The sequence below is a fragment of the Sciurus carolinensis genome, chromosome 2, assembly GCF_902686445.1.
Source record: "Sciurus carolinensis chromosome 2, mSciCar1.2, whole genome shotgun sequence".
NCBI classification, from domain to species: Eukaryota; Metazoa; Chordata; class Mammalia; order Rodentia; family Sciuridae; genus Sciurus; species Sciurus carolinensis.
Genome location: NC_062214.1, coordinates 10,203,150 through 10,229,713, shown reverse-complemented (window position 1 = coordinate 10,229,713; position 26,564 = coordinate 10,203,150). Strand labels below are relative to the sequence as shown.

The 26,564-nt window shown below is 41.3% G+C and overlaps 1 protein-coding gene across 3 annotated transcripts in view; it reads right to left on the bottom strand.

The window, feature by feature from the left end:
• Adnp (activity dependent neuroprotector homeobox) overlaps positions 1-25,892 on the bottom strand; it is a 29,284-nt gene extending 3,392 nt beyond the window's left edge. Inside the window, exons 1-3 of one of the 3 annotated variants that reach the window (XM_047536220.1) lie at positions 25,260-25,892; positions 3,818-3,930; positions 1,979-2,071 (exon numbers count right to left, since the gene is read on the bottom strand). In XM_047536220.1, the coding sequence (XP_047392176.1) occupies positions 1,979-2,071; positions 3,818-3,925 (201 nt within the window). In that variant the 5' untranslated portion in view covers positions 3,926-3,930; positions 25,260-25,892. Of the gene's footprint in view, positions 1-1,978; positions 2,072-3,817; positions 3,931-23,097; positions 23,236-25,259 lie in introns of those variants that run through there. The other 2 variants (XM_047536230.1, XM_047536239.1) reach the window with 2 other exon arrangements.
• Positions 25,893-26,564: the final 672 nt, after the last annotated feature.

Sequence of the window (26,564 nt, the reverse complement as noted above, 5' to 3'; positions counted from 1 at the left end):
TTATGAAAGAGATACTCATATGAAAAAGTTATTTTAAACCAGGTATCTTAATTTATGTCCCCATATGTAAATTTAAAACTCAACACTGAGTTCTTCCTCACTGTTGAGAAAAGACCAGAGTCATACTTATTGGTTTCAGACAAACTCAAAGACAAATGGCTTCAATATTAACATTTACGTTAGAAATAGTTAAAATAATAATGAGGGGTTGGGGTTGTGGCACAGTGGTACAGTGCCTGCCTAGCATGTGTGAGGCACTGGGTTCAATTCTCAACACCACGTATAAATAAATGAATAAAATAAAGGTCTATCAATATCCGAAAAAATATTTTTAAAAAAGTCTCTCTTAAAAAAAAAATGAGTTGGGTGCAGTGGTATAATCCCAGCAGCTCAGGAGGCTGAGGCAGGAGGATTTCAAGTTCAAGGCCAGCCTCAGCAATTTAGTGAGACCCTACCTTAAAATTAAAAAAAAAAAAAAAAAAAAAAAAAAGGGATGTAGCTCAGTGGTAAAGTACCACTGGGGTTCAATCTCTAGTACAGGAAACCATGAAATCAATCTCAGTTTGTGAATCAGGAAACTGTTATTGGCTTCAGATTTATGATACAGTAAAATTCAGGGCCCAGCATATTTAATGCAATTAGAGAATTAAAAAAATATATTTTTAGTTGTAGATGGACACAACCTTTAATTTTTTTAAAGTGGTGCTAAGTATCAAGGCCTGTGCCTCACACATGCTAGGCAAATGCTCTATCACCGAGCCACAACCCCAGGTCTGCAATTAGACAATTTTGAGACAAAGCTGTATCATTCTCAAAGTATACTGTAGTGTTCAGACTTCAATGCTTATTTAAAAACTTACTGATTTGAAAAGTCAGCTTTCTTTCTGTAAGTTTTGCTATTTCTTTTCAAGTAAGAGTATCTTCAAAAGGGTTATAAAGTAAAAGCTGCTTTGATTCAAATTAAGTTAAATAAAAATAAAAATATCCCATACAGGTGAGGGGTATATGATGTTTAAAAGCCAATTATGCACATGGAATACACTGATATCAAAGAACAAAAATCATGACTGTTAACATTTGTACAGTCAGTGCTCAAAGAGGGGTTGTTTCTCTCTAAAAACCTGCTTTTGTCAGCTTGAACCAAAATGAAATTCTTGGGTTTTCCTCAAAGCTCAACCCTTCTGTAATATTATTAAGCTATGAAACTTTGATTCATAAAACCAACATGATGTGTTCAACTAGAAAGCTCTCACATGCTAAGACTGCTGGTTATACCTTTCCCTAGGATACTAAGAAAAAACCACCTTGAATATCTGTGTTAGAATCTCCTAATATGAATTCCCTGGTAGGTATGTTCCAACAGATGAACAGATCACAAGTGCAGAATTAGAACTTCCAATCTGAATCGACAATCATTTCTCCCTATGGGTAAAGAAACACCAACTATAACTCCCTTCTTTCACTTATTGGCACTTGTTGGTATCATTACTATTGTTTTCAACGCCAATTTACAAGAAGCTAAATATCCATCACTGCCATACTACAGTCACCTACCCCAACCTCTCAGAGTCGGGATAACACCCAGAGAGAAGTAAGAACACCTCAATAGAAGAGTACAGCCTTCTCTCTCTAAACAAGGATGGCAACTCACACAGAGAACACGGGCTGCTGGGGAGAACACTTCAGAAACGGAAGCGCCAAGGCACTTGTAAGGAGTCTGCTGTACCCACGGGCCTTGGAAAGCTTTAATGACAGTGTTTTCTTTTGTTCTTTCACTTGGAAATTTCAGTCCAGTGACAAAAGACAAGAAGTTCTTCTTACTTTTCCCTATCACTGAGGAAAACATAAGATATACAGTCTGGGTATCTTCCATGTTAGGCTGTTACCCACAAACTCTGCATTACTATGAAAGGCCTAGATCCGAAACTGAAGTGTACCAAGGGTGCTGCCATTTGGGGAAGTCTTTTGTGCTACTTACCTGGTTTTTTGTAAGTGAAGGGTCCCATAGTCCTACATCTTCCCATGTAGTGTTTTTCAAATAAAAGTCATTAGGTTCAAACTGCTTAAAATCCTAGAAAACAGTGAAAGAAGTTTACAAAAACATAGTGGCATCGACTTTACATTTACATGTAAATCCTACCACGGAGCCAGGGTTGGGGAGGAAGCACAGGAAAACCAACCCCAAGATCCAAATTAGGAATGATAAAGCTCTTAGGATTTCCAAAAAAACATATGGCATTGAACGTTTTCTATCTACAGAACATTCCCCTAGTGGTCAGCCAGGCTTCCAATGAAACTGCTGGAAATTCTAATTAAGTAAAAAAATCCAGTCACATGATAATACCAGTAAGCACTCTAACTCATTAAGGATAGTACTGGGAGGGAAACTAAGGCAGCAATGTTCACTAACAGTTCTGCAGGTGCAATATTCTGGTTCTGTGGGGGGTTTGGGGGGAGATATTCTGGGGAAAGGAGTGGGAGATCAATCAGGAAGAAAACACAGGATTTTTAAACCCAAAAAGGAGGAAAGAAAGCTAATCAAAGATAGTAAGCAATGTGATGTTAAATTTATAGTCTTCTGTAAAAACTAAAGCCCCCACCCTGCAACACACTAGGAAGTTAAAAAAATCATAGGATAAAATTCCCCTTGCTTCTAAAATGGTTCACAGTTTGGGGTGGAAAAATCAAGTACATGCAAATTCCAGAGTATAAAATGTATATAGTAACAGGAGGAACAGATCAAATGCAGGATAGAAAAGGTACCTTAATATTTGCATTACTTATTTTTGTGAAGATGACCCCATGGAATACATAGAGTTGAATGGACTGTTCTATCTGGGCTGATCTACCTGAACTCAAGGGGTTGGAGAGAGGCTACCTCCCTCTGGGGAACACACGCTAGAGAAGCCCACTTCTGAGAAGCTTCTGTCTCCACAATATGCCCCTGGAGTATTATTAGTGGGACTCAGAAAAAGAAAACTTGTTCTGTGAAATGAATTGCTTTTAATCTCCCAATTTTATTCAAACATGTTCCAAGCACCTCATGTGTGCCAAGCACTGTGTAGGTGCTGGGGATAAACGGACAAACAAGGTGGTCATGGCCCCTAGTCAGGTGGAACTTGCACATTAGTGGGGAAAACAGCTTGAAACATTTCTTTTCAATCAGAGGTTTTGACCAATTAACCGTAAGATTTGGAGCAATGAGAACTGGAAAAGGAGGAGACATTGTACTTGCTATCCCACTGGGCTGTATAAAGCTCACAGAATAAAAAGGTTGGAAAAACAGTTTGTAAAGGCCAAACTGTTAACAAGGGGAAGAAAATAGTCCCTGATGGGTCAAAAGGGCCAACAAATGCTCAAATCCTAAGGAAAGAGACGACAAGCACCCAAACAACCATGCCTCAACAATCAGAAGGTCACCAGAACATTCAGGCCTATCAGAGTAAGAACAGGCTCCAGTCCTACTGCCCCCATCCTCAGCTCTTCTCTCCTCCTATTGTAAACTGGAGATGAGAATTCCTCTGTCCCCCCCACAAAGGTTGTTTTAAGGACTAAATTCACAGACAATCTTAAAGTACGTAATGCACTGTCTGACATGCTTCAGCCCTCCATGACAGCTGTGATTGCTTCAGGATGCAAAGATCAAAGAGCCCACTTTAGGGACAAAGGAACAAGTTATGCTCAGAGTTTTGGCGAAGCTAATGCTATGGTTAGAATTCAGAATCACACCTAACATTTAGCGATCCTGACCATTGATACAAAGTAATGGATCAGAAGTGGAGTCACGTTAAAATTAAAAAAACGGCATGCTACTTACTTCTATATGTTCTTTACAGTATTCCAACCCAATGTCACTAAGTATTTTTTTCACAGTTTTCCGGGCTTTTCTTAAACTGCCAAGATTGTTGACAGGAAGTTGGAACATAGTTTCTATTGGAAAAAAAAATTTAAGTCAAAGTCAAAACATGTACAACTTGTAATATTTACTAATCCACTGATGATAGACTCCCAAACCCTGGCTCCATCTCACAAAAAAGGTGAGTAGATATCCTTATCTGGTATAGTTTGAATACTTAAAGCAGGCAGGCCTACTCTGAGATGGGGCCCTGTAGTGCTGCCCAGGCTGGCTCCGAACTCACACTTCTCCTGCCTCAATCTCCCAGGTAGCTGGGCCTAGGGGTGTGCGCCATCACATCTGGCAGATGTCTTTATTTTCTGACAGGATATTTTAAGCTACGGATTGACCTCTGAGTCTAATCTGGCACAATTCTGATTAGGCTTTAAAAAACCATTTCAGTGATGATCTTAAAGTTGAGAATTAGGAAAATAATACCAACCAATTGTTTTTAAATCAAGTATGACTGCTTTTCTCCTTGTGATGTTGAACCTCTGAAAATAGAAAAGTGCTCAGCATTTCAGCATGATTACCACACAATCGTGTCATAAAAAAGGGTTTTGTTGTTTGGGAACTGTCCTGCAGTTTCTGTGTATTCCCCAAACTGAAGACACTAACAGCGATGTGACTCGTTCCTGAGCTGGCAACACAGCTGGACAAAGGCGCTCACTCATGGCCACTGAGTGAATGCTGAGACAGGGGAAGAAATGGGCGACTGCTCAGGCTAACTGAGGGCACCCTTGAGAAACCAGAAGTCTGTATGTAGCGACTGAAGAATCGTTTGACTGTCCTAATACATCAGATCAGAAATCTAGATCCCCTTTCCCAAGTTCCTCAAAATCCAAAGATTTTGTGTTTAAAAAGAAAATAAAATTTAGTAAAATTTAGGCAGTTGAGAATTTGTATGTTTTCCAATATGACCATAAAAGCTTCCATAAGTCTGGCAAGAATCTGTCGTCAATTTAATAATCCAAATCCAAAGCAATTTTGCAGAAGAAAGTAGCTCTAAGACAAAACCAGCAAAAACAAATGCCAAAACACTAGGAATTAAAATTTAATATATGCAAATCTGGCCTTCTAATTAATAAAGCTATTACTCTCTAATACCACTACCATTTGTAAACTGCAAGTCGACTAATCCAAAAGTAATATCATGTTACTTCATTTATTGGTCTAATCCAAAAATCAACATAAAACTGAAAAATGGAAAGGGGAGGGTGGAAACTACCAAAACAAGCAACTCCCAGAAAGTCTGAATTTGGATGTTACTGAAACTTAGAAGTCTGAAAATATTTCATACACAGCACTGAAAGTTTAATTGGGCCCCAAAGAGAAAAGCATTCATTGAAACCATTTCTCAGCCTTATCAAGCTCCAGATGGAACTTCTAACTTAAAACAGTGGCTTTCATGTACCCTGTTCTCTCTGTCATGCCACTATAGGAATATAAACAAAGAGAGTTCCCTTCTCATTATCCTCTAGCCATGAGCTCCTCCTCCCACAAAGGGCCACTGTTACCATTCTTGTACAAACTTAAGTTTTTCTATGCCTACTACAAGTCAAATGATTCCTCAAGTCTCACCAGACTCTATCAGTCACTGTTGAATTATTAGGGCTAGATGTGAAACACAACAAGGGCCCTATATTTTTTCATCCTATTTCTAGTTATTAAGAAACCTAAGTTTAAATCAATAGTTGGTTCCAGGATTCATTACTGTTATCTGTTTGATTTTTGTTTAAAAACTTTTATAAGAATTTCCACAAGTCTCAAAGCCCCTTTGAATTAGAAACTTAGATAAGGGGTTCACACTCAAGGGACTGAGGGGTGGGAAAGAAACTGTCTTTGAGATCAAGGGCTCTTTCTTCACTTGTGAAGCTAAAGAGAGTTCAAAATAAACTGTTTATAATAATTACTCTTAGGAACGAAGACACCTTACAATAATGCCAACCACTGTCCTAGAGGAGTTCTGACAGCAGTTCAGAGGGATGGGTCTATTTTTCCCTTGATGGCCAATACAATGTCTTTGGCGTTCTCGGTTATTAGCATAGTCACTTTTACCAGGTCAGCATCATTATCATTATCACAATCCTAATCCCAAGTAGAGCTCTCTTTCAGCTCATGGCACTAAAAAAGGAAAACTATCATTTAATGGATCTACATTCACTGTTCACCAGTCATCTCTGGAGCACCTATACTTTGCCAGTCACTCTGTTAGGAAGAGAGGTGAACAACACACAGCCTGCTCCTTTAAGAATGCATGGCTCCTGGAAGCTGGGTCCTGGGGTAACAGCAGGCTTTCAGGCAGCAGAGTTCAGACACTTGCGCCTGCCCAGCCTCCTCCTGGAATCACACACACCATACAGATGTGCGTCAGTTAGGAGGTCCCTTCTCCACTGGAACAGAATGTACATGAACAGTAAGTCTCCTTATTAGGGCTACCTATTAGAATATTTAATCTTTGTAGACCCGATCAGAACACAGCTGAACATATGCTCCAAACATGGCACAATGAGGCTCAAGGAGAGTGAGGACTGCCACCACAAGAAGAAGGGAGAGGGAGGGAAAATGCCCCAAAGAGCACTCCCCTCACTGGCCCTGCCCCCGTCTCTTCAGATACATGAACAAACACACTATTTCTGTTTAAGTTTTGTTCCAACTAAATCTTGGTAGACCCATTGGGCAGTGGCCATAGAAGAGGAAGTGAGTAATCAAGAGGGAAAATGGGACATTTTATACAAAATAATTGTTCTTGTGAAATGGGTCTAGTAGGAAAAAGTTTGTCAGAAGATAGTTATTCTCAAAAATGCCTTTGTTCCTATTTCATTAATCCGAAACAAAAACAGGTACACAAGGAGTCAAAACACCTTCTAAATTCTAAGAAGTATGGGGGAACGTTTAATAACCTATTAAAAGGTTAACAGTTCTTCTATTTATGGTAAGCATAAGCCAGCTGATGAACTAGACTAAAACCACTAGTTTTTGAGAATGATTTAAATTCATTTTTCACTGAATTAACCACACTCCTTCCTACCAATCTTGGCAAATTATACTCCCACCTACAGATGAGGTCCCAAACACTGAAGTATACTAATCCAGGCCACCTCCTACTCATGGTGTTTTCTTCCAAAACAAGAGTCAACTGGCTGAAATGAAGATCTGAGATTCATCTAGGCCTTAAGGTGATGGTTAAATTAAAACCACATAATACCTATGTCCCAACCTCCCTCCACCCCTCCAAATATCAAAAGTAAAAAGCACTTCTTTAGTTCAAGTACCAAGCAGGTAAATAAAGGTAGAAAGAGCCAGCTCAAAAGGAATTAATCTACCTGTAGGCCAAATCTCAACAGGGGAAGGATGATCAAACACCATTAATAACCGAGCAGAAGTCATTAACTGACAAACCTATTGACGATAATTTATGTAACAACTGCTCTGCCAAAAGCTCTGGTCCAGTAGTCTGTACTCAGGTTCAATGGAGGAAACCCAACAGACCACAGTGCCCATTTGGGAGCTTAGGATAAATCTGCAACACAACGCAATACAAGCCAGTGGGCTCGCTCTGTCTACGGTAGTCTCTGCAAAGATACCAGGGTCAGAATGATACCACTTATTCATACTTTGAGAAAAGAAAAGCAGAAAAAAGTGTTTACTTTTGTGCTACCCAGAGAGTAAAATGACAAAACAAAATAATAAAAAAATAAAATCCACCTGTAAACCCTTGGCCCAGGCACAGGGAGGGTTTTGGGGGAAAAAAAAACCAAAAAAAAAAATCAAACCAGGAAGAAAAAAAGCCTCCAAATTAAACTTGTTCAGATTACATTTTAAGCTATGTCAATTAAGGACCTACTACAGCATTTTCTAGAATATAAGTTTTCCTATTTTAATGTGCATTCTTACTTGATGTTTCCAGAATTTCCAGTAACAGTATATGGTGCTTATTCAACATGTCAGTATAAATATAACAACGAATGCAACAGTGTGTCTGACTTTCTGCTCACTGTAGGCCTGGCTCCACTCTGCTCTGGGAACTGTTCAAGGATGGTCACTTCTTTCTGGTAACACCTACACATAAGCTGCTTAGTGCAAATCAATGGTGTTCAATCCCCCACTATTTTGCAGGGCTGGGAAGGGACCCAGGGTCTCATGCATGCTAGACGGTGCTCTACTGAGTTCATTTTTCTTTCTTAAGGCTGCAAAACTGCTGGGCACGGTGGCACATGCCTGTAATCCCAGTGGTTTGGGAGGCTGAGACAGGAGGATTGTGAGTTCAAAGTCGGCCTCGGCAAAAGGGAGGTGTTAAGCAACTTGTGAGACCCTGTCTTTTAATAAAACACAAAATAGGGCTGGGGGTGTGGCTCAGTGGCTGAGTTCCCCTGAGTTCAATTCCCAGTTACCCACCCACCCCAAAAGCTGCAAAACCCTTGTTTCCAAAGGAATCTCAGGCCAAATATTAGAGATAAAAAACAGAAATGGTTACATTTTAAAGGGAGAAGGAAAAGTACCCTGCTCCCAAGTTTCAATCTCCCTAAAATAGTCAAAAAGTCAAATCAAGAAAATGGTGTAAACTTATGCTAAAGGGAGAGTCTACTGAAATGTAGGCTCTAGGCCCAGTGGACAATTCTGCTAAAGCAAAATTTTAATAGTTTTCTGAAAAATCCCTATAAATAAAATTAGTCTTATCAGTGTATGAAGTGGTAGGAAGTCCACAGCAAGCCCAAAGGATCAGAACCTAAGTTTGTACTGTGACACTGTCTTTTTAGCATTTCTACATTAAAGCTGTAAAGAAAAATACAAAGGTAGTAGGGGTTTAAAAGCTGGAAATGATGCTTTTACTAGTGAAGAAAAATGGCAGCTCTATGTTCCAAATTAACAGAAAATAAGGAAGACATTCAAGTTACTGCCATTTTCCTAACCCCAGCAATTCAAATATGTAAGAAATTCAAACCCTTGATACTAAACTCAAAATGAAGTGCTCCAATTAATGCTGACGCAAACTAATATCTATTTGAGGCTCTCATAAGCTCCACTGAGGTTTCAGAGATTTCTGAAGTTTCTTTAGATCAGTGGGCTAACTTAAAATGCTCTACTACGCTGATCATCTTCTAAGGGGAAGCATCTATAAGAGTCTCATGAACAGAATCAAAGCATCAGTTACTTTACTACTGCCAGGACAGCACATTTTATTCCCCTTGAGAACAGATCTTCTGATGGCGCACACCTGTAATCCCAACTACTCAGGAGGCTGAGGCAAGAAGAGCCCAAGTTCATGGTCAGCTCTGGCAACTTAGCAAGAACCATTCTCAAAATGAAAAAATAAGAAGGGCTATGGATGAAGCACCTCTGGGTTCAATCCCCAGTACCGTAAAGAAAAAGGGAGGGGGTAGGGAGGAACAAAACATTTAGGCAGAATAAAATACAATTCCTGTATTCATGCAGTCTCTCTCCTATGACAACATGACCAATACCTGTCCACATTAATCACTGAGTCAAAGTGCGGTCATAGTAAAATTTTTGATAGCCCATAAGCCCTTGTCTTTCCTGACTCTACTGGGACTTGCATCTGAAGCAGCAAACACAAAACACCTTATATTTGCTTCAAGTGCTACATTTATATTTAAATTACGCTATCTGTAAAAAGGTGTATACAGTTGTACTTTCACAAATGAACCTTATACAACCTGGTTACAACAGCCCTGCAGTGAGGGACCAGATTGAAAGCTTGCATCCAGCCTGAAAGCAATCCCTGATTCCAGCTTTTTCTAAAACACACGCCCCAGGGCAGCAGGAACTCCTCTTTCTCGCTCAGGCAGAAGATCTGCAAGATGCCGGCAGCTCCAGTGTCTCCTCCTTTGTACCACCTTCCAATCCCAAAAAGCCAAATCACAGGTCATTTTCTGACTATCTAGGAGCAGAATGATAAAACTACATTCAGCAAGATGGAAGTAAGAAAATAAAGTTTAATCTCCTCTTTCCTTAAGCTAACCAGAAAGTGTGCAGAAGAGCTGAGACTAAAAAAGGGGGCTTGCTGGAAAGCCAGGAGGACAAAGAAAAACTTTGCAAATGATGACACATTTGTACTGAAAGTTAAAATCTGAACAATGAACATCAATTATACTGCCAGGATAATCCTATTAGAATATTCAATAGACAAGCAGCAGGCAGGAAATGTTAACTAATTTCTGTTTTCTCCTCTTTTTAATTACTAACAGCAGTGAACTTGTACTGTTCTCCCAGTTTGATAATAAAAGGAACTCAATTCATAAAGCACCACACAAAACTGCCTACACACACACACACACACACACAGACCATGTTCTTCACAATTAAAAAATTTCAATTATTTCTTTACAATTAAGTTTTTATAACTTTCTGGAGTAGGGAGACTAAACTTATGCAAGGTGAAATGATAATGCCCATCGAAATGCAGCATCCTATACAAAAACATTTATAAGAGTTGTTGCAACTTTCTGTAACAATGAGTGAATCCCTTCTACAGCAACCCTGCTGCCACTGCCTCTCTGATCACTCTAAGGGCAACACTCTTCTCACCCAGCAGCTCATTTCACTTTGGACAGCTCTGTTCGCAAGTTTACTTTTTACAATGTTTTATAACCTGTACATTGCTCTCAATTCAGCTGTAGAAGACTAATTCCCTAGTCACTTGACAGCCTTTCCAAGTTTTTAAGACAGTCCCCTCTGCCCTTCTAATTCTTCCCCCTTCTACCAGCTAACCACGCTCAGTTCCTTTCATCACTCCTGTGATCTTACAGGCCATTCTCCCACGGACGGGCTCCTGTGTGTCAATTTCCCTTGAACTTTGCATACAAGCTGTTACTTTGGATGGAATAAATGAAAGAAGTGAACTCTGGGCATTATTATTTTTAAATGGTTCTTTACTGTGCATTATAATTACACATAACAGTGAGATTCATTGTGATATATTTGTGGATGCCCATAATATGATTTGATTAACCTATTAGTTTTTAAATTAGTGCTCCTGAAATGTACAGAAGTAGACACTTATCTTATTGAACTAAAATCTTTAAACAATAACAACAATAATAAAACTTGTGCTGCCCTTTTCAGTTAGCTGGTTCAGCTAGTAAGAAAAAAAAAAAAAAAAAAAAAAAAAAAAAAAGAGGTACTTTTTTGTTGTTGCAGTTTGCAGAGCTGGGGATAGAATCCATGAGTTTGCCCAGCTAGGCAAGCATTCTACCAATGAGCTGCACCCCAGCCGGATACTTTTATTTGAACCATCTCCAGTCTTTCAGCGTCTTATAGCTGTAGGGGCATAAGCATTCTATTACAATGAAAAAGAAGGCAAAAAGATTCATTTTCCTCATTTCAATATTAACTGAAATCTGTTAACAAAAAGTAGTACTTTCAATCACTGAAAGAAACCCAAGGGTTGCCTCATCTGAATTTTCCTTTTTTGCAGATTAGGAGACAAGCAGGTGAAGCAATTACTTGTCCCTGAGAGAGTTGGGTCTCGTCACCATCCAGGTCCATGGTGCAGTGCTCCTCCCACTGCCCCTGCAGACGAGGCTCTGAGTACCTAATGTTCACTACAAACAGCAGGCTCTGTGTACTTACATCTGAAAGTGCAACTTCAACACTGCAAGTTGAAATGGTCTAAAGAATTAAATAGCTCAGCTAAACAGCACAAGTGGTGATAGAGATTAGATGAGATATACATCTAAGGTCAGTTGGATGATCCCATCACATCGAAAACAGAACGGAAACAAGAACTCAGCTCTGCAAACACTGTCTTACAACGTTCTTATCACTTCGGATGTCAACAGCTACTAGATAGTCACATATGCAGGATCTCTTTCTGTCCAAATCATAATGGTACTACTTTGAAAAAGAAAAACCACAACCTTGGTATCCTTGACATGACAGCTTTTCAAAAAGTAGATGTCTGCTGCATGTCCGTCTTTTTACCTCCCCATTGCTTATCCTCAGTATGCGTGTTCTTCTGAAAGTTCCAGAGGCTCTGACACCCTTTATCTTAGTTTGGAAGGAGGTATTAGCAGGAGGTTGGTCTGCTCAACTACCCAACCTCCTTCTCCAGAGAAAAGTTCTTTTTGTTCCAAATGAATTAGAAAACAAGAACATACATCCACACAAAAACTTGTACAGGGCTGGGGAGATAGCTCAGTTGGTAGAGTGCTTGCCTTATAAGCACAAGGCCCTGGGTTCCATCCCCAGCAACCCCTCCCCCCCCCAAAAAAAAAGATCACAAACAAAAAACTTGTACAGGTATGTTCTCAGCAGCATTAGTCATAATACCCCCAAAGTAGAAATAATTTAAAAATTAACTGATGTAGAATATATTCATATAATGGGATATGATTCATAACAAAAGAAATAAAGTATTAATATATATTCCGGCAAAACTGAACCCTGAAAACAAGCTAAGTGAATGAAACCAGTCACCAAAGGTCATATATTTTATGATCCTGTTTACAGAAAATGTCCTGAATGGGCACAGATGTAGACACAGAAAGGAGATTATGGTTAGGGGAGGTGGGAAGGAGACTGCTTTCTAAAGAGTACTAGGTTTCTTTCTGGAGCGATAAAAATGTTCTGAATTCAATTATGGTGACAGTACATCTCTGGATACTCTAAAAACCACTTAATTGTGCTTTTTTTCTTTTCTTTTTTTCTTTTCCAGGTGCCAGGAATTAAAACTCAGGGGCACTCAACCACTGAGCCACATTCCCAGTTCAATTCTGTATTTTATTTAGAGACAGGGTCTCACTGAGTTGCTTAGCACCTCTTGGTTGCTGAAGCTGGCTTTGAACTCATGATCCTCCTGTCTTGGCCTCCCGAGTCACTGGGATTATAGGCATGCTGAATTGGGCATTTTAAATGGGTACATTATATACCATATGAATTAATATCATTTTGTAGTTTTTTTCTTTTTTTTTTTGCGATATTGGGGATTGAACCCAGGGCTCACATATGCTAGGGCAGGAGCTCTACTACTGAGGGAAATCCCCTGAACTGTATCTCAATAAGGCTGTTACCAGGATTGGGGCTGTAGCTCAGTGGCAGAGTGCTTACCTAACATGGGCAAGGCACTGGTTTTGATCCTTAAAACCACATAAAAATAAACAAATGAAAACAAAATGCAAAAGATTGATGAGGCAAAGAACACAACCGCTACAAATTTACCTCAAGACAAGCAACAATTGTTAATAAAAGGTATTGTTAATATAATTTATCCTTCCAGATTTTTATATATACACATGTATGCACATATACTGGCAGTATTAGGCACTGAACACTGAGCCTCACACATGCTGAGCAACAACTCCAACACTGAGCTACTCTCAGCTGTTTTCCCTTTTCAAAACAAATACAATCTATGTATTTTAGTATTTACTCATGGAAAAAAAACCAAAGTAGCTTGAAAATTTTGTAAATTAATCTTTGTTTAAAAAGTGGTGCTTTTCAGTAAGATACTAGTCATAAGAGGCTTAATTAAACACCTGAAATGTGACCACTCTGAATTATGTGAATTAACACACACTTAAAAAAAAAAATAGTACTGGGGATTGAACCCAGGGTCACTTTCCCATTGAGCTACAACCCATTCCTAGCCTTTTTAATTTTGAGACCTTGCTAAGTTGCCGAGGTTGGCTCTGAACTTGTAATCCTGCCTCAGCCTCCTGAGTCACTGGAATTACAGGCATGTGCCATCAAGACCAGCTGAGATATGCTTTTAAAATATAAAACACCTTCTGGATTTCTAAGACTTATTATGAAAATAAATATATGATAAATACTTTAAAAAAATTTAGATTATGCTGAAATAACAACACTTTGAGTCTAATTAGGGTTAAATATTACTAAAATTATTTTTACTTTTTACTTTAAAAAATGTGGTTACCAGAAACATGGATGAACCTTGAAGACATCAGGTTAAGAGAAATAAACTAGTCACAAAAGTATGATTCCACTCATGAGGTACTTAAGAGTAGTTCAATCTATAGAGACAGAAAGTAGAATAATCATGCTGCCAGGAGTTGTGGGGACAGAGGAATTGAAGTTTTTGTTCACTGGGTACAGTTTCAATTTTGCAAGATTAAAAAAAAAAATAGTTCTATAACTTAATGCCACCAAACTGTGCACTTTAAAAATGGATAAAGGAAGGTTTGCTATTTGTTACTAAAATAAAAAAAAATACTTTTTAAAAAAATGTAGCCATTACAAAATTTAAGGCAACAGCAATGACTATGGAAGCAGATAAGGTTTGCCTGCAACTATAATAGCAGCGAGTAGTTTGTGTTCAAAACCAGAGGCATTTATCACTGATGGGTATCTGCCAAAACTGTGACTATTATGCTTTTGTTAAGATTCCCTGGGATAGGACAGACTGGAGCAAGCTGATGTAGGACAGAACCAAGGTCTTTACAAATGTCCAGATATTGCTTAGTGAGGGATTCTATGATGAAATATTAATGGAATCTGGGTGATTCCAAAACTTTTAAGTACTAAAACAAACAAACAAACAAACTAACCAAGCAGAGTTCACTATTTTGGCAAATCTGTGCGCTTCAAGAAGGCAGTACAGTGCAACCCATCACTTTTGGCAACTAAAGGTCCTAATTCACTCTGCCTTAACTAACAGATTTAACACAGCTGGAGTCACCTCAGTGAGAAGTTCAATGATTTTCAGTTGTGCAGAACTGAGTATGTGGCAGTACAGAAAAGCACCTTTCAGAGAATTTCTTTGTTAAATTGAAAAAAAAAAAAAAAAAATCAGACAGGTGTGGTGGCACATGCTGTAATTTCAGCAGCTTGGGAGGCTGAGGTCCTAAGCAACTTAGTGAGACCCTGTCTCAAATTAAAGAAAAAATAAATAAATAAATAAAAAAGCTGGGGATGTAGTTCAGTGGTTAAGAACCCCTGGGTTCAATTGGAGGTACCAAAAAACAAAAAAGCAATTACATAAATAAAATAAAATCACTTTAAGTTTCTTTTAGCTACAAGAGTACAAGGGTAGAATTACAAAAGGGTAAAAGGTCCTGGAGGAGAAGGGGGATAGGAATCCTTATGAAAGGTAGCAGAATGAAAAAAAAAAAAAAAAAAAAAGTGGTTCTTTAAGCTGTTTTTCTTCAAGTTGGTGTAATTCATTAATAGACCAACAATAAAATAGTAAATAAATAGCGTGGTCCATCATTATCATGTGTTTAACTTATAATTGCTGTGATTTAAAAGCTTTATTTCAATGCTATTCACAGGTGATCTCAAAGGATTTAGAAAAAAAAACATAAGTATAAATTATACAGCTAGTAAAGAGGTACTCATACCTGTACATTATAATTACAACCTATGTTTTTTCAGCAGATTAATTTTCCTGATTTCAACTGAGGGACTAAACAGAACCCTTAAACTATGCAGCATGACAAGGATACCATCCAACTATTCAAGAAGGTCCACCAAAATACATGGCTAGTCAGGTGTGGAGACTTCCACCTGTAACCCCAGCTACTTGGGAGACTGAGGCAAAAGGATCCCAAGTTTGAGGTCAACTTCTCAATTTAGTGAGGCCCTAAGCAACTTAGCAAGATCCTGTCTCAAAAAATAAAAAGGGCCAGCAATGTAGGTTCAGAGGTAGAGCATCCCTGGGTTCAATGTCCATGGCTGACAAAACAAAAACACTGCTTGGTTTTTTAGCTGCATCTCTAGCACCTATATGAAGGAGGAGTTCCCACCTGGAAAGGCATGCAGAAGTGATGCCCCATCAATATCCGCAGTCAAAGGGGCGATGTATCAGATGTGTCATCAACTAAGTGCTAGGAGGCTTCAGAGGATGGAAGTTCACCCTCAACAGAGAGGGTGGAAGTAGCTACTGAGTTGGGGCTGCTAAGCAAGGCTGAGAACTGTTCAACATTACTGCAAAAAGCTGGCACAGTGCCACAGGCAGGAAATCAAGGAGTTTTAGAACTACTGCACAGTCAGAATGGCTGCTGGTCAAGCTTCTGAGTGATGATGACAAGGCTGGAAAGGCCAGTGCAAGTCAGAAGGCCTTGAACAGGAGCTACAGTCCACTACGTGTCTGTTAGGCATCTAGAGAGGCTGCAGGTACTGAAGTAGAGAAGAGATGTGATTTTCTGGTAATGGTGCTGGGAATCAAACTCTGGAATGCTAGGCAAGTGCTCTAACTACTGAGCTACCCCCCAGCCCCCAAGAAGTGAGATGATTTAATGGTACTTTAAGAGGATTACTCTGATTGTGATAGCAGGTCCCATTAAGAAAGGTCTGGAGAAGCAGATTAAGCAGAGTAGTGGACACTTAGCCAACCATCAGAGTCACCCGTGGGAGGTCATACCCACTGCAGACCCACTCCATCTGGAAGGTCCACTAAACCACCACTGCCTCACATACGACCTAGAGGTCAGAGGAAAAGAACCTTTTCAAGGATGAACTTACAGTCTAGTCAAAGTTTGTGTTTTCTAAGAAGATTCCTGTTTTCATGGACAAAAATTTACTCAATCTACAAGTCGCATGTAAAATTTTTTTTTTAACCTCAGTCTTACTTCTTTAAGACGACTCAGGGTAACACAGTACGTAATGCTGTTCTTTGTTAGAAATGAGGCTAACATACAGTGACTAAGAATCTACCCTAGAACTGGACAGAAGTGTTTATGCTCTTTGACTTACTGGCTTTGTGATCCTAAAACCTATAGGTCTGTTTCCTTATGGTAAAACCAGAAGGACACTAGCCCACTGTTCAAGTGTCAGAAAGATTAAAAGAGATGAAACAAGTTAATGCTTAAAGCAAAAATCATTATTACCTTAAACCAGATCAGACACTGAAAGAATCACTTTGAAAATTCTGAGTTCATTCCAGGGTATAATCTTTCAAAAAACTTGGACTACTATTATTCCTGAGAATCAGAAGGGGTGGCCATAACATCTGTTCCTGCATACATGACAACGTGCATTTGCATTTACATGTACACAAAACAGTGCTTTTGCAATACTTTACATGCATCCCTGTGAGGCATTCAAGTTGGTTTTAATGAGCTCATGCTAGTTAAAATGGTTATGCACCAGAACATCAGCAACTCCTGTAAATAAACCTAGTGCCCTGCAGTTATGCAGAAACATAAAGGTGAAATAGATTTTGCTATTTATTTATTTATTTTTAAAAAAACACACGGGTTACTCCTTTTTTAAGACATTCATACCAAAACACTAGTGCCCACAACTGGAAGAGCTGCTATTATACCACTACTTATCCTGTTCCTCTGATTAGATTTCAGACAAGAATCTTAATCATGACCACCAGGAATTTCTAGCACACTGACGGAACCTGTGATTTTCAGGTTATTCTCCTGAGGAAGTATAAGATGTGTACCCTGATGGAGGGGCAGATAATGCCTGAAGGAGAAGGTGAAGCTGAGCAACCTGAGGGTGACTCCTTAAACCTTCATCAGTTTGAGTTCACATAGATTTTTATTATAAAAAGGGTTTGTGTGTGTGCAAGGGGAAGTCTCACTGCTTAGAGGGAAAAAAAGGCTGAAGACAATTTTCTTTCTTTCTTTTTAAAATTTCTTCCTTTGTTTGGCACACTGGGGAAATGAACTCAGGGGCACTTAACAATTAAGTCACATCCCTAGCCCTTTTTGAGACAGAATTTCACGAAGCTACTGAGGTTGGCCTCAAACTTGCCAACCTCCTGCCTCAGCCTCCCGAATTACTGGGACTACAGGTGTGAGTCACATGCCTGGATAAGACTGAAAACAATTTCTAACACACCAACCTAGATTTGGGGGGAGTGTGAGATGGGACACACTTCTTGATTCACCGCATTTAAAACAGGTATTGCAGCAAGGCAGCATCAAGAGGGACCTCAGCACTCTGCTACTTTAAGAAAGAACCTCACAGGCTTAGAGCCACTTGCTATCAGTATAAGCAGACCACATGGCTTAAGAGAAATGTGAAAAAGGGAAATAAATTCCTAAGTGGGCTTAAGAGGACAAGCAGATATGTCCATTTATAATCATTACAGAAACATGCCATATCCTTGCGTCTAAATGGCACATGACAAAAAATTATTGATTCCCTAGTAATAAGTTTTTCATGTTCTATCAAAACTACTGAGAAATAATTTTCCCAAATTAATGGGAAATGTATTTTCCTAATTGTTCCTGAATCACAGGGTAATTTTTCTAAACTATGCTCTCAAGTTTTTCTAAGCTATCTCCCAGGATCTAGGCTTAACCAAAGGCATTTCAAAAGCATTTTTTAAAATTCGAAGAATATTTAACAGTTGTACTCAATATGGTGTTGAGTACAAAGCAGTTTACCAAACAATGTGACCAATAAGCACATTTTAATAATAAGTGAATAAATAAGTATGGATTCCTAGGGATTTAAAAAAAAGATCTGTGATGGGATTTTCAAGTTATTTTTAGTTTCTGTTTTGGCTAATCTGTGATTTCAGAAATTGGTTCTTTTAGTTATACACGACAGGAGAATACATTTTGACATAATAAAAGCATGGAACATATCGTGTTCTAGTTCAGACTCCAGTACCTCTCCTTCCCCTTTTCTTTCCCCGTACCTGCTACCTTCCCTCTATTGATCTTACTGCCATTTACCCAGTTTTTTTTTAAATTAATTTCTGTGGTTGTACTCGATGGTGATGAATTTCTACTTCACCCCCTACTGGGGTTAGCTTCCACATATCAGAGAGAACATTCAGCCTTTGGTTTTTTGGAACTGGCTTATTTCAGTTAGCATGAGAGTCTCCAGTTCTATCCATTTACTAGCAAATGTCATAATTTTTTCAAGCAAGTTTTGCCACTTGATGGTTCAACCTTCACACGTTCCCTGGAGTATTTTTCTTATTGCCATTTTTAAGTATATCTGACCTTGAACCCAAATTTTGAGTATACTTTGCATCAGGATGCTCTCAGGTTCAGTTCGCCTCTTCACAAGAGCAAGAATTTTGTCAAATAAATTTACAATTCAATTTAAAATTTTAATAATTCTTCCCTCTTTTCAGTAGACAGAAGTTTCTTCAGATATGACAGGTTTTAAAAAAAGAGACCACTTCCAAGGTTCTCAATTTTAAGTCACCAGCTCTCACCATAAAAAAGTTCATTATAGATTTTAAAGGGAAGCACAGGTTTCCATGGGCTCTCAAGTGGAACAGAGGATTGAGAGAGAGAGAGAGAAGCCAGCAATTATATAAGCAAAAATATGTGCTCTGAGGAGAGAAGCAGTAAGACTACTCCAAATAAATTCACTGAGGAAGGCAAGAGGACCACAGTTAGAGGTTTCTTTTCACAGTCTCATACAGGTTAACTCCAAGACAGACATGTGCTATTTCAAATAAATGCCACTGCACACTTTACACCCACACTTCCCTTTGTGGGGTGACCAGCTTCTTTAACTGCAGAGGCCACTTGAAATCCTTGAGTGTAAGCTGACATATAAGCACAAAATATCACTATAAAAATTTGAAGCATGTGCCTGAGTCCTCATTAGCCAAACAGTTCTGAGGAACAGTATAAAGGCCTGTGCTCCAAGCATAGGCCTGGGAAGCAGCCCGGACATTTCTGTGGCTCACTTCATCACTGTATGTGATGGTGCCTTGATTTCCCTACTTGTCAAACAAGGGCAGTACTGAGAGAATTGAACTGAGAATGGTTTATAAAGTGCTTAAATAATAAAACTGGCAAACCACCAATATTATTTTATAATACCTTAAAGGCCAGCAATGGGGCCTTACACTTACAGACTCACGATTATTAAAAAGTCACATGAGAAAATACACATAACCTACCCACAGCTAAATGACTCAATTACAAATCTATACCCTTCTTGGAGAAAGTATTGGAATGTGCAGAGGTTTATTTTTAATTCTAAAGGCTGATCAAATAATGTATGAGTCTCTTTTAGACTATGCACATGTTTTCAAGTTGAATTTTAAACCTTAACAGTTGTTATTAGGTTCCAGGGTTTCTTTAGCAGCTGTCCTCGAACTAAGGCAGAAATCGATAATCCTGAAGAAGCTAGGGAGTACCTCTCAAAAAACTCAAGGAGAGGACAGTAAATTCCAATTCTTCATTTTCCACTGAAAAGAATAAAATGTGCATTCCTAAATTGTCCCTTCACGTTTACCTATTACTTGCTACACATATACACCCAGGCGCGCACACGCACGCACACACACATTCGTATATCCCCTACATAATCCAACTGATAGGTATATTCCCAATTCGAGAAACAGGATAATATGTGAGAAGAGCCTTTTCCTTCCCGTGAAGCAGAATATGGAGTCTCACTAGAGCTAGTTAAACTGGCAGACAGCAAAGGTCAATCACAAATGAAGGTGCGATGAGTACTAAGACACAGAGAAACTATGGGAACACAATCGTCCTCCCCTCACTTTCTAATTAACAGGACAGGCAAACAACAAAAAAACCACGAGGTCACAAGGGCAACACAGGCTGGGCAAACCCCGGGTGGCTTACAAAAGGTCCCCAGGATCAGGGTGGAAAGGGCCCATGTATAAACAAGAAGCACTTTTATGTTTAAGTACCAGTTCAGTTTATCAACTCAGCGTGGGGCTTGGGCTTTGGTTTCAAACACCAAGTTTCTAAACTAACAACAAAAAAGTGTAACTGACAGCAATGCACCCCAGCAAAACACAGCGAAAGCTCAGGGTAATACCACAGTTATCCCAGAACTAGAGGAAGAAAACTTTGAGTTTACGTGACACTAATAACATGCTGAGTGCTCTGAATCTAGTTATTATTAAATCACATTCGCAGGGGCGTGTGCCCTAATGTAGGTGCCTCTCAGGCAAGTAGTAGGTGCCTCTCAGGCAAATATATGAAAGTCCAACTCTCACTGAGTATTTTATTCCTTCTCTAAGACATAACAGGCTTTATGACATTCCTTTAAAGTTCTCTGCAAAGTTCAGGTTGAATAAGTAGCTTACTGCACAACAGTCATGGGCACTTTGGTGAAAACCACAAATTAGATTCTCATGTTAAAAAATAAAAATTTCCTTTTTGTTCATGATCATATCATTTATAAATGCTTACCCCACTAAGATTTAAATAGTTAAAAAAAAATCAAGCTTAACTGTTTCACCCCTACACGTAAATGTATTATGTATTACCCCCAAATGACCTTTCTAACATTTTATTTGTACACAGTAACACGACAATCACTTTCAACTCTAAATTCCAACTGTATTTTTTATGTCCGTCTACATACGCGCAACAATTCCCTCCACTAATGGACCCAACCTACCAGGGTCTCTCATGCTATTTTGTTACTCAAATGATTTTTCACAAGGAGAGGTACACTTAAATTCCCAAGTTTTTATCTTCTTCCCTGTTCTACCATAATTACTCTACTTTCTCCTTTAAATCAAAACAGCCCTGTCTTCCCTATTAAATTACAATTTTCACAAATATGTAAACAGTGTGTACCATTTAATAATCAACTAACATATTTCTGAAGTTTTGATTTTCTAAATACAAAGATTTTTAATAGATATTTTCTAAATTTGTTAGCTCCAAAGACAGCAACAATTTCCCATGTAGTATACCTTATACACCTAAGCTTTTAGTAACTGAACATAAATTGTAAATGTAGGTATGTTACAAAGAAAATCAGCCATTTTCACTTGGTAAAAGCCTACTAGTTGGTGACTTGATCTGGCAATGAAACAATTCATTTAACACTGTGAAGTTTTAGTTAATATAAATAGTACCAGAACTTTTTTTGCACTCTGGCTTAAAGAGAAAAAGAAATTTAAACAAAGCAAATTCATAGTGGCTATGTTTAAAAATCAACAACTTCTAGGATTGGCAGGACCTGAAGTCATTAGAGACTCACAGCCCAATTGACTATATGTTCTATTACAGGGGCTATAAAGCCCCAAAACTAAAGATTTGGTTAATGTCAATATATAGTAGACTCTGCAGTCAGGAGTCAGAAAATATTTCAGTATGGGTCAAGATAAAGAAAAAATTTTGAGTTAAAGTTCAATTACATACAACATCCATTTCCCCATTCTAGTTAACTGAGGCTATGTACTATACTTTATGAATCTTCAGTTTACCTACTGTCAATTCCAGCCTTCAAGCCCAATTGTTCTACTTTTTAATTTATGAGCTTAAATACCAGGATACCTTTGAAACTCAATAGAATACATGCTAAGACCTCACTACAAATTTTCCAGTAAGGGAAAAATGACTATTACCACCAAGGATATCACTTACCAACTGTATCTTAATTATAATTTACTAAATCAAACAAAAGTATCTTCACAAACTTCACCTCTAACAAGCTATCTTCAAATTACTTATTTCAAGAATTTATGTTAACTGTGTATCAAACACTAAATTCAGGTCAAAATTATGTCTGTTTAACAAATACTACTCTTAGAATGACAATATCATTTATTATTATTAAAGTCTACAATTATTAAAAATTTGCAAAAGCAATGTTAATTTCTAGAGAAATACCTGAACCAAGCTATCTCCTGTTCACTCACCAAAACGTTACTTGGTAGCAATAATCCAAAGAAAAATTCACCTTGAAGCACCACCTGGTTAACTATGTAACAAACACATCCTCTGGTTTCCCCATAAATGTGTCTTGGCATATCTCTTTAAGATACTTGTAACAATGCCTTCAAGTATCAATAGGCATCAACAACCATGGTCAATCTTTGGTAGAAAGGAGGAGTTCATAGAAAGGCATGTTCTCAAAAAAAAAAAAAATTCTTTTTTTTTTTTTTTTTTTTGCAGTACTGGGGATTGAACCCAGGGCCTTGTGCAAGCTAGGTGAGTAATCTACCCCTGAGCTACATACCCCAGCCCATCTCATCAGGTCTTTAAGACTTTTAGAAGCTTACTGACTCTGGAGATTGATTATCAAAGTAGCAGCAACTGAGAACTTAAACGTCATACATGAGAATGCAAAATGCAATTGATTACAATAATTGGCAACTTTAAAATTTTCTTAAATAAGCCAAATATCATTTCTTACTTTAAGTGTTTAAAACCCACTAATGCAACCAGCTCTAACCGATTCCTTGAGGAATCGTGGAGGCTGAAATTTTGGAAGTGTTGGCTTTGGTGGTGACCAAGGAGGAAGAAATCTCTGGCTCCCCTGCTGCTGCAGTTCCCACCCTCCAAAATGAATATACCCACCGGTGTGAATTGACAATGAAGTCCAAAGAGCAAGGCAGGAAACGGAGTCCAGATCCTCAAAATGGCAGTACAGGGCATAACCACTAGGCCACCTATCAGTTCAGTACAAAAAGTACAACCCTGTGCATCATGGTGCAAAAGCTGGGGCCTAGGTTTCGCAATGTGCATCTCACACCTATGGAAATAATAAGAGGAGTAAAATCTATAGAAATCAACACACCCTAAGAAAGTGGGTGCTCACAGAAGACTGGTGTCAACACTTGCAAAGGTGGTTGGCTACTGACATAACATGGCAAGCACAAGTACAAAGTTGGAAGGAAGCAAAATTTTACAATCAGTTGTTGAGTCTGACAGTGAAGAACTCAACACAGGTCTGATGGTTACCAACAAAGCTTTGCAAATCATGACACCCATCTATCATGCTTATGAAAATTAATACCCCGCAAAAACCTAACATCCCTCAAGGATGATCTTTAACTCTCAAAGAGTTGGAAAGATTTGGACTACCAGGATTTGAACTAATCAGCAATGCCCCAAACCTGTTCCTCTCAGATTTAAAAATGCTCCCCTTTACCACCTGATCCTGGAAAGATATTCTGAAAGGGAGTATTCCAGAATTCCAAAGAAAGGGAATCTATGACCCAAGGATGTGCCAAGGTGATTCATCAAGAACAAGTATGGATCCTCTGAGGGTCAACAGTTTTGAAAAAGTAAAGAGAAAACTTTCAAAATGCAGAGTGCATTTCTTAAGAGAAGTGAAATCACTGCTCTTGACTCAATCCTTCGCCATGTTGCTGTCAGCTCCCCACTAAGAGTGCAAATTGTGTGTCTTGCTGGGCCCATTTTCCCATGGTCTGTAGAAGGCGCTGTGAAGCACATCCTGTTCTAGCTCTGGGGCCCTTCCCCCCTCTGCAGCCTTACCCAGTGCAGAGAATGCGCCCCCTACTGACTCCAACACTCATCGCCTTTAGCCGACTTGGCTGCGGTGCATTTTGGGTGGGGGCTGGTATTTTCTTCATGGCCATAAACCAGAAGCAACAATGCAGATTTATAAAGAAACTGTATCAAGCTAACCAAGAGATTTTTTCCCCCCTTCCCTCCCAATTTGAAGGTACAAGACACAGGCACAAGAAGCATCAGGGATGGGTACTGGGTGTGAGGGGATGGACAGCATTAAAATGGCAAACAGGAAACAGTTTGGTTCTTTTTCCCTCCTAAGCCTTTGTCTGTGAAATGGGGTTATGGCAAGAACTGTCCAGAGGAACTGGTGAATGCAAGAACATTAAGAAGACTTAGTGTGGGGGTGTGTGTATGTGGCTAAAAAGGGTATTAGACTTTAGAGCCCGATCTTGGACAGAAGAGGAAGAGAAGCAATCGCGCCTTTTCCAGCAGACAAGACATCTAGGGTGGGGGGCGGGGGGACAGACAGGCAGCCCAGAGAAAAACAGAGGAGAAAATAAGAGGGTGCTCAAAAAACTTCCCATTCATTGCATTAAAAAAAAAAAATCTTTTCGCAGCTTTCTGGATTTGCATTTCTGCCATCTTACTGCAAAGTTGGGGCTCAGAAAGCTCCTAAGAGGCCGTGCTGACCAGGCAGCTGAGACTGAGAAAGGGGGTGGTGGTGGAGGATTGTGGTCAGGACTGGAGGGAAGCTGGCATGTTGGGGAGGCAGGTTTGCGCCGGGGAGGCAAAGACTTTCACTCCATGCCATGCATGCTCCCCGCCCCCCAGCCTACTCCCCCCTCCCCCAGCTAAGGGTGGGCAGACCTGGCAGAAGGCTCGTTCCAGGCACTGGGGTGTGCGTGGGGGGCTCGTTTGGGGGAGGGGCGGAAGGGATTAGTTCCAGGGATGGGAGAAGCTGGGTTCTGGCTGGGGGCGGGGTGCGGGGAGATGCCATTAGCTGCAAAAGCCCCGGGCGGCCAGGCTGGCTGCCGGCCTCGGCGGGCTCGCGGGGTGGGGAAGGGGGTCGGGCTGCAGGAGGAGGCGCCTGGCCCCCCGAGCAGAGCCGGGGTAGCGGCCCGCGCCGGGACGGGCGCCCGCCGGCAGCGAAGTGCGCGGAGCAGCAGTGTGTGCGTGGACGGCGGCAGTGCGAGCACAATGCGCTCCGCGCGGGCGGGCGCGGGGCAGGGCAGGGCAGGGCCGCGGTCCGCGCGCCGGCTTACCTTGACTCGGCCTCGAGGCGCGCGCGGGGCCGGCGTGCTCGGGGGCCGGGCGGCGGCGGCGGCGGCGGGCGGATGGCGGCGGCACGGCGGTGGCGGCGAGGGCGCGCCCCGGGCCTCGTCGCGCTCCGGCTCGGCGGGCTCCGGCTCGCGCCGCGGCCGCGGCTGCTGCCGGGGGGCGCGGCGGGCGCAGCAGAGCGGCGGGCGGCGGCGGCGGCGCGAGCGGCTCCCTCCAGTCCCCGCGCGGGCGGCGGCGGCGGCGGCGGCAGCGTCGTCGAGCGGTGCAGACAAAGGAGGGGCGGAGGGAGGAGACGGAGGGTGTGGGAGCGGCGGCTTCACCGGCGCGGGCGGGCGGGCGGCGGCCGCGCTCCTCTGGCTCCGCGGCAGCGGGGACCGAGAGAGGGAGCTGTGTCTGAGGAGACGCCAAAATCCCCCTTAGCGCTGCCTGCGGGAGGGGGAGGGGGCACAAGATGGCGGCGGCCGGGGGGCGGGAGTTCAGCTCATGGATCCCGGCGGGCGGCGGAGGGGAGACCGGGCCGGCGGAGGCGGCGGCGGCAGCGGGCGGGGGAGGGGGCCGATCCCGCGTCTCCCCTCGGCAGACAATACAAGCGCCTCGGAGCGAGTCCCCGAACCTGCCCTAGCCAAAATGGCGGCCGAGAAAGAGCGGAAGTGACGTAAGTACCTCATTAGCATAAGAGGACTCATTGTCCAGCTAAGTGGGGGGGGCAGTGGGGGACAGTGCCCCTTCCCCTGTGCCCCTCAGGGATAACTCTCCCACTCCCATCTGTGCTTGCACCCAACTTTTCTGAGGCAGGGTGCCCAGCACCCTCACCCCCGCCTGAGGAAATTATATAATCCCCACTGAGGGGGAGCTCTCGCGAGAACCAGGAGGATTTGCCATTGACCCACTAGGAGGCGCCGCGGATAATGGCCGCAGTGCGCTCCCGGGGCCGGTGTGCTCCGCGGGCGACTTCCTCTGGCCGCAGCGCCGGCGGCGGAGGCAGAAGCAGCGGGCCGCAGCACGCCCAGCACTCAGTCAGGTGGCCGTGCTGGGGATCCCTGCGCGGGCCCAGCTGGGCCTGGACTACATCTGGCGGGAGGGGTGTGCGGGGCAGCCGGGCGGCTCCACGTGCTCCGAGGCGCGCGCGCTCATGGGCTGGGCCCCAGCGGGAAGGGGCAGGGATACCTGCCGGTCGCGCCTGACGCCTCCTGACTTTAATGAGGTGTGAGGGCCTCGTGCTTCGCACACCCACTGGAGATGAGACAACCCCGTGGACGTCTGGCCCCGTCCGGTGGGCGGGGTGGGGC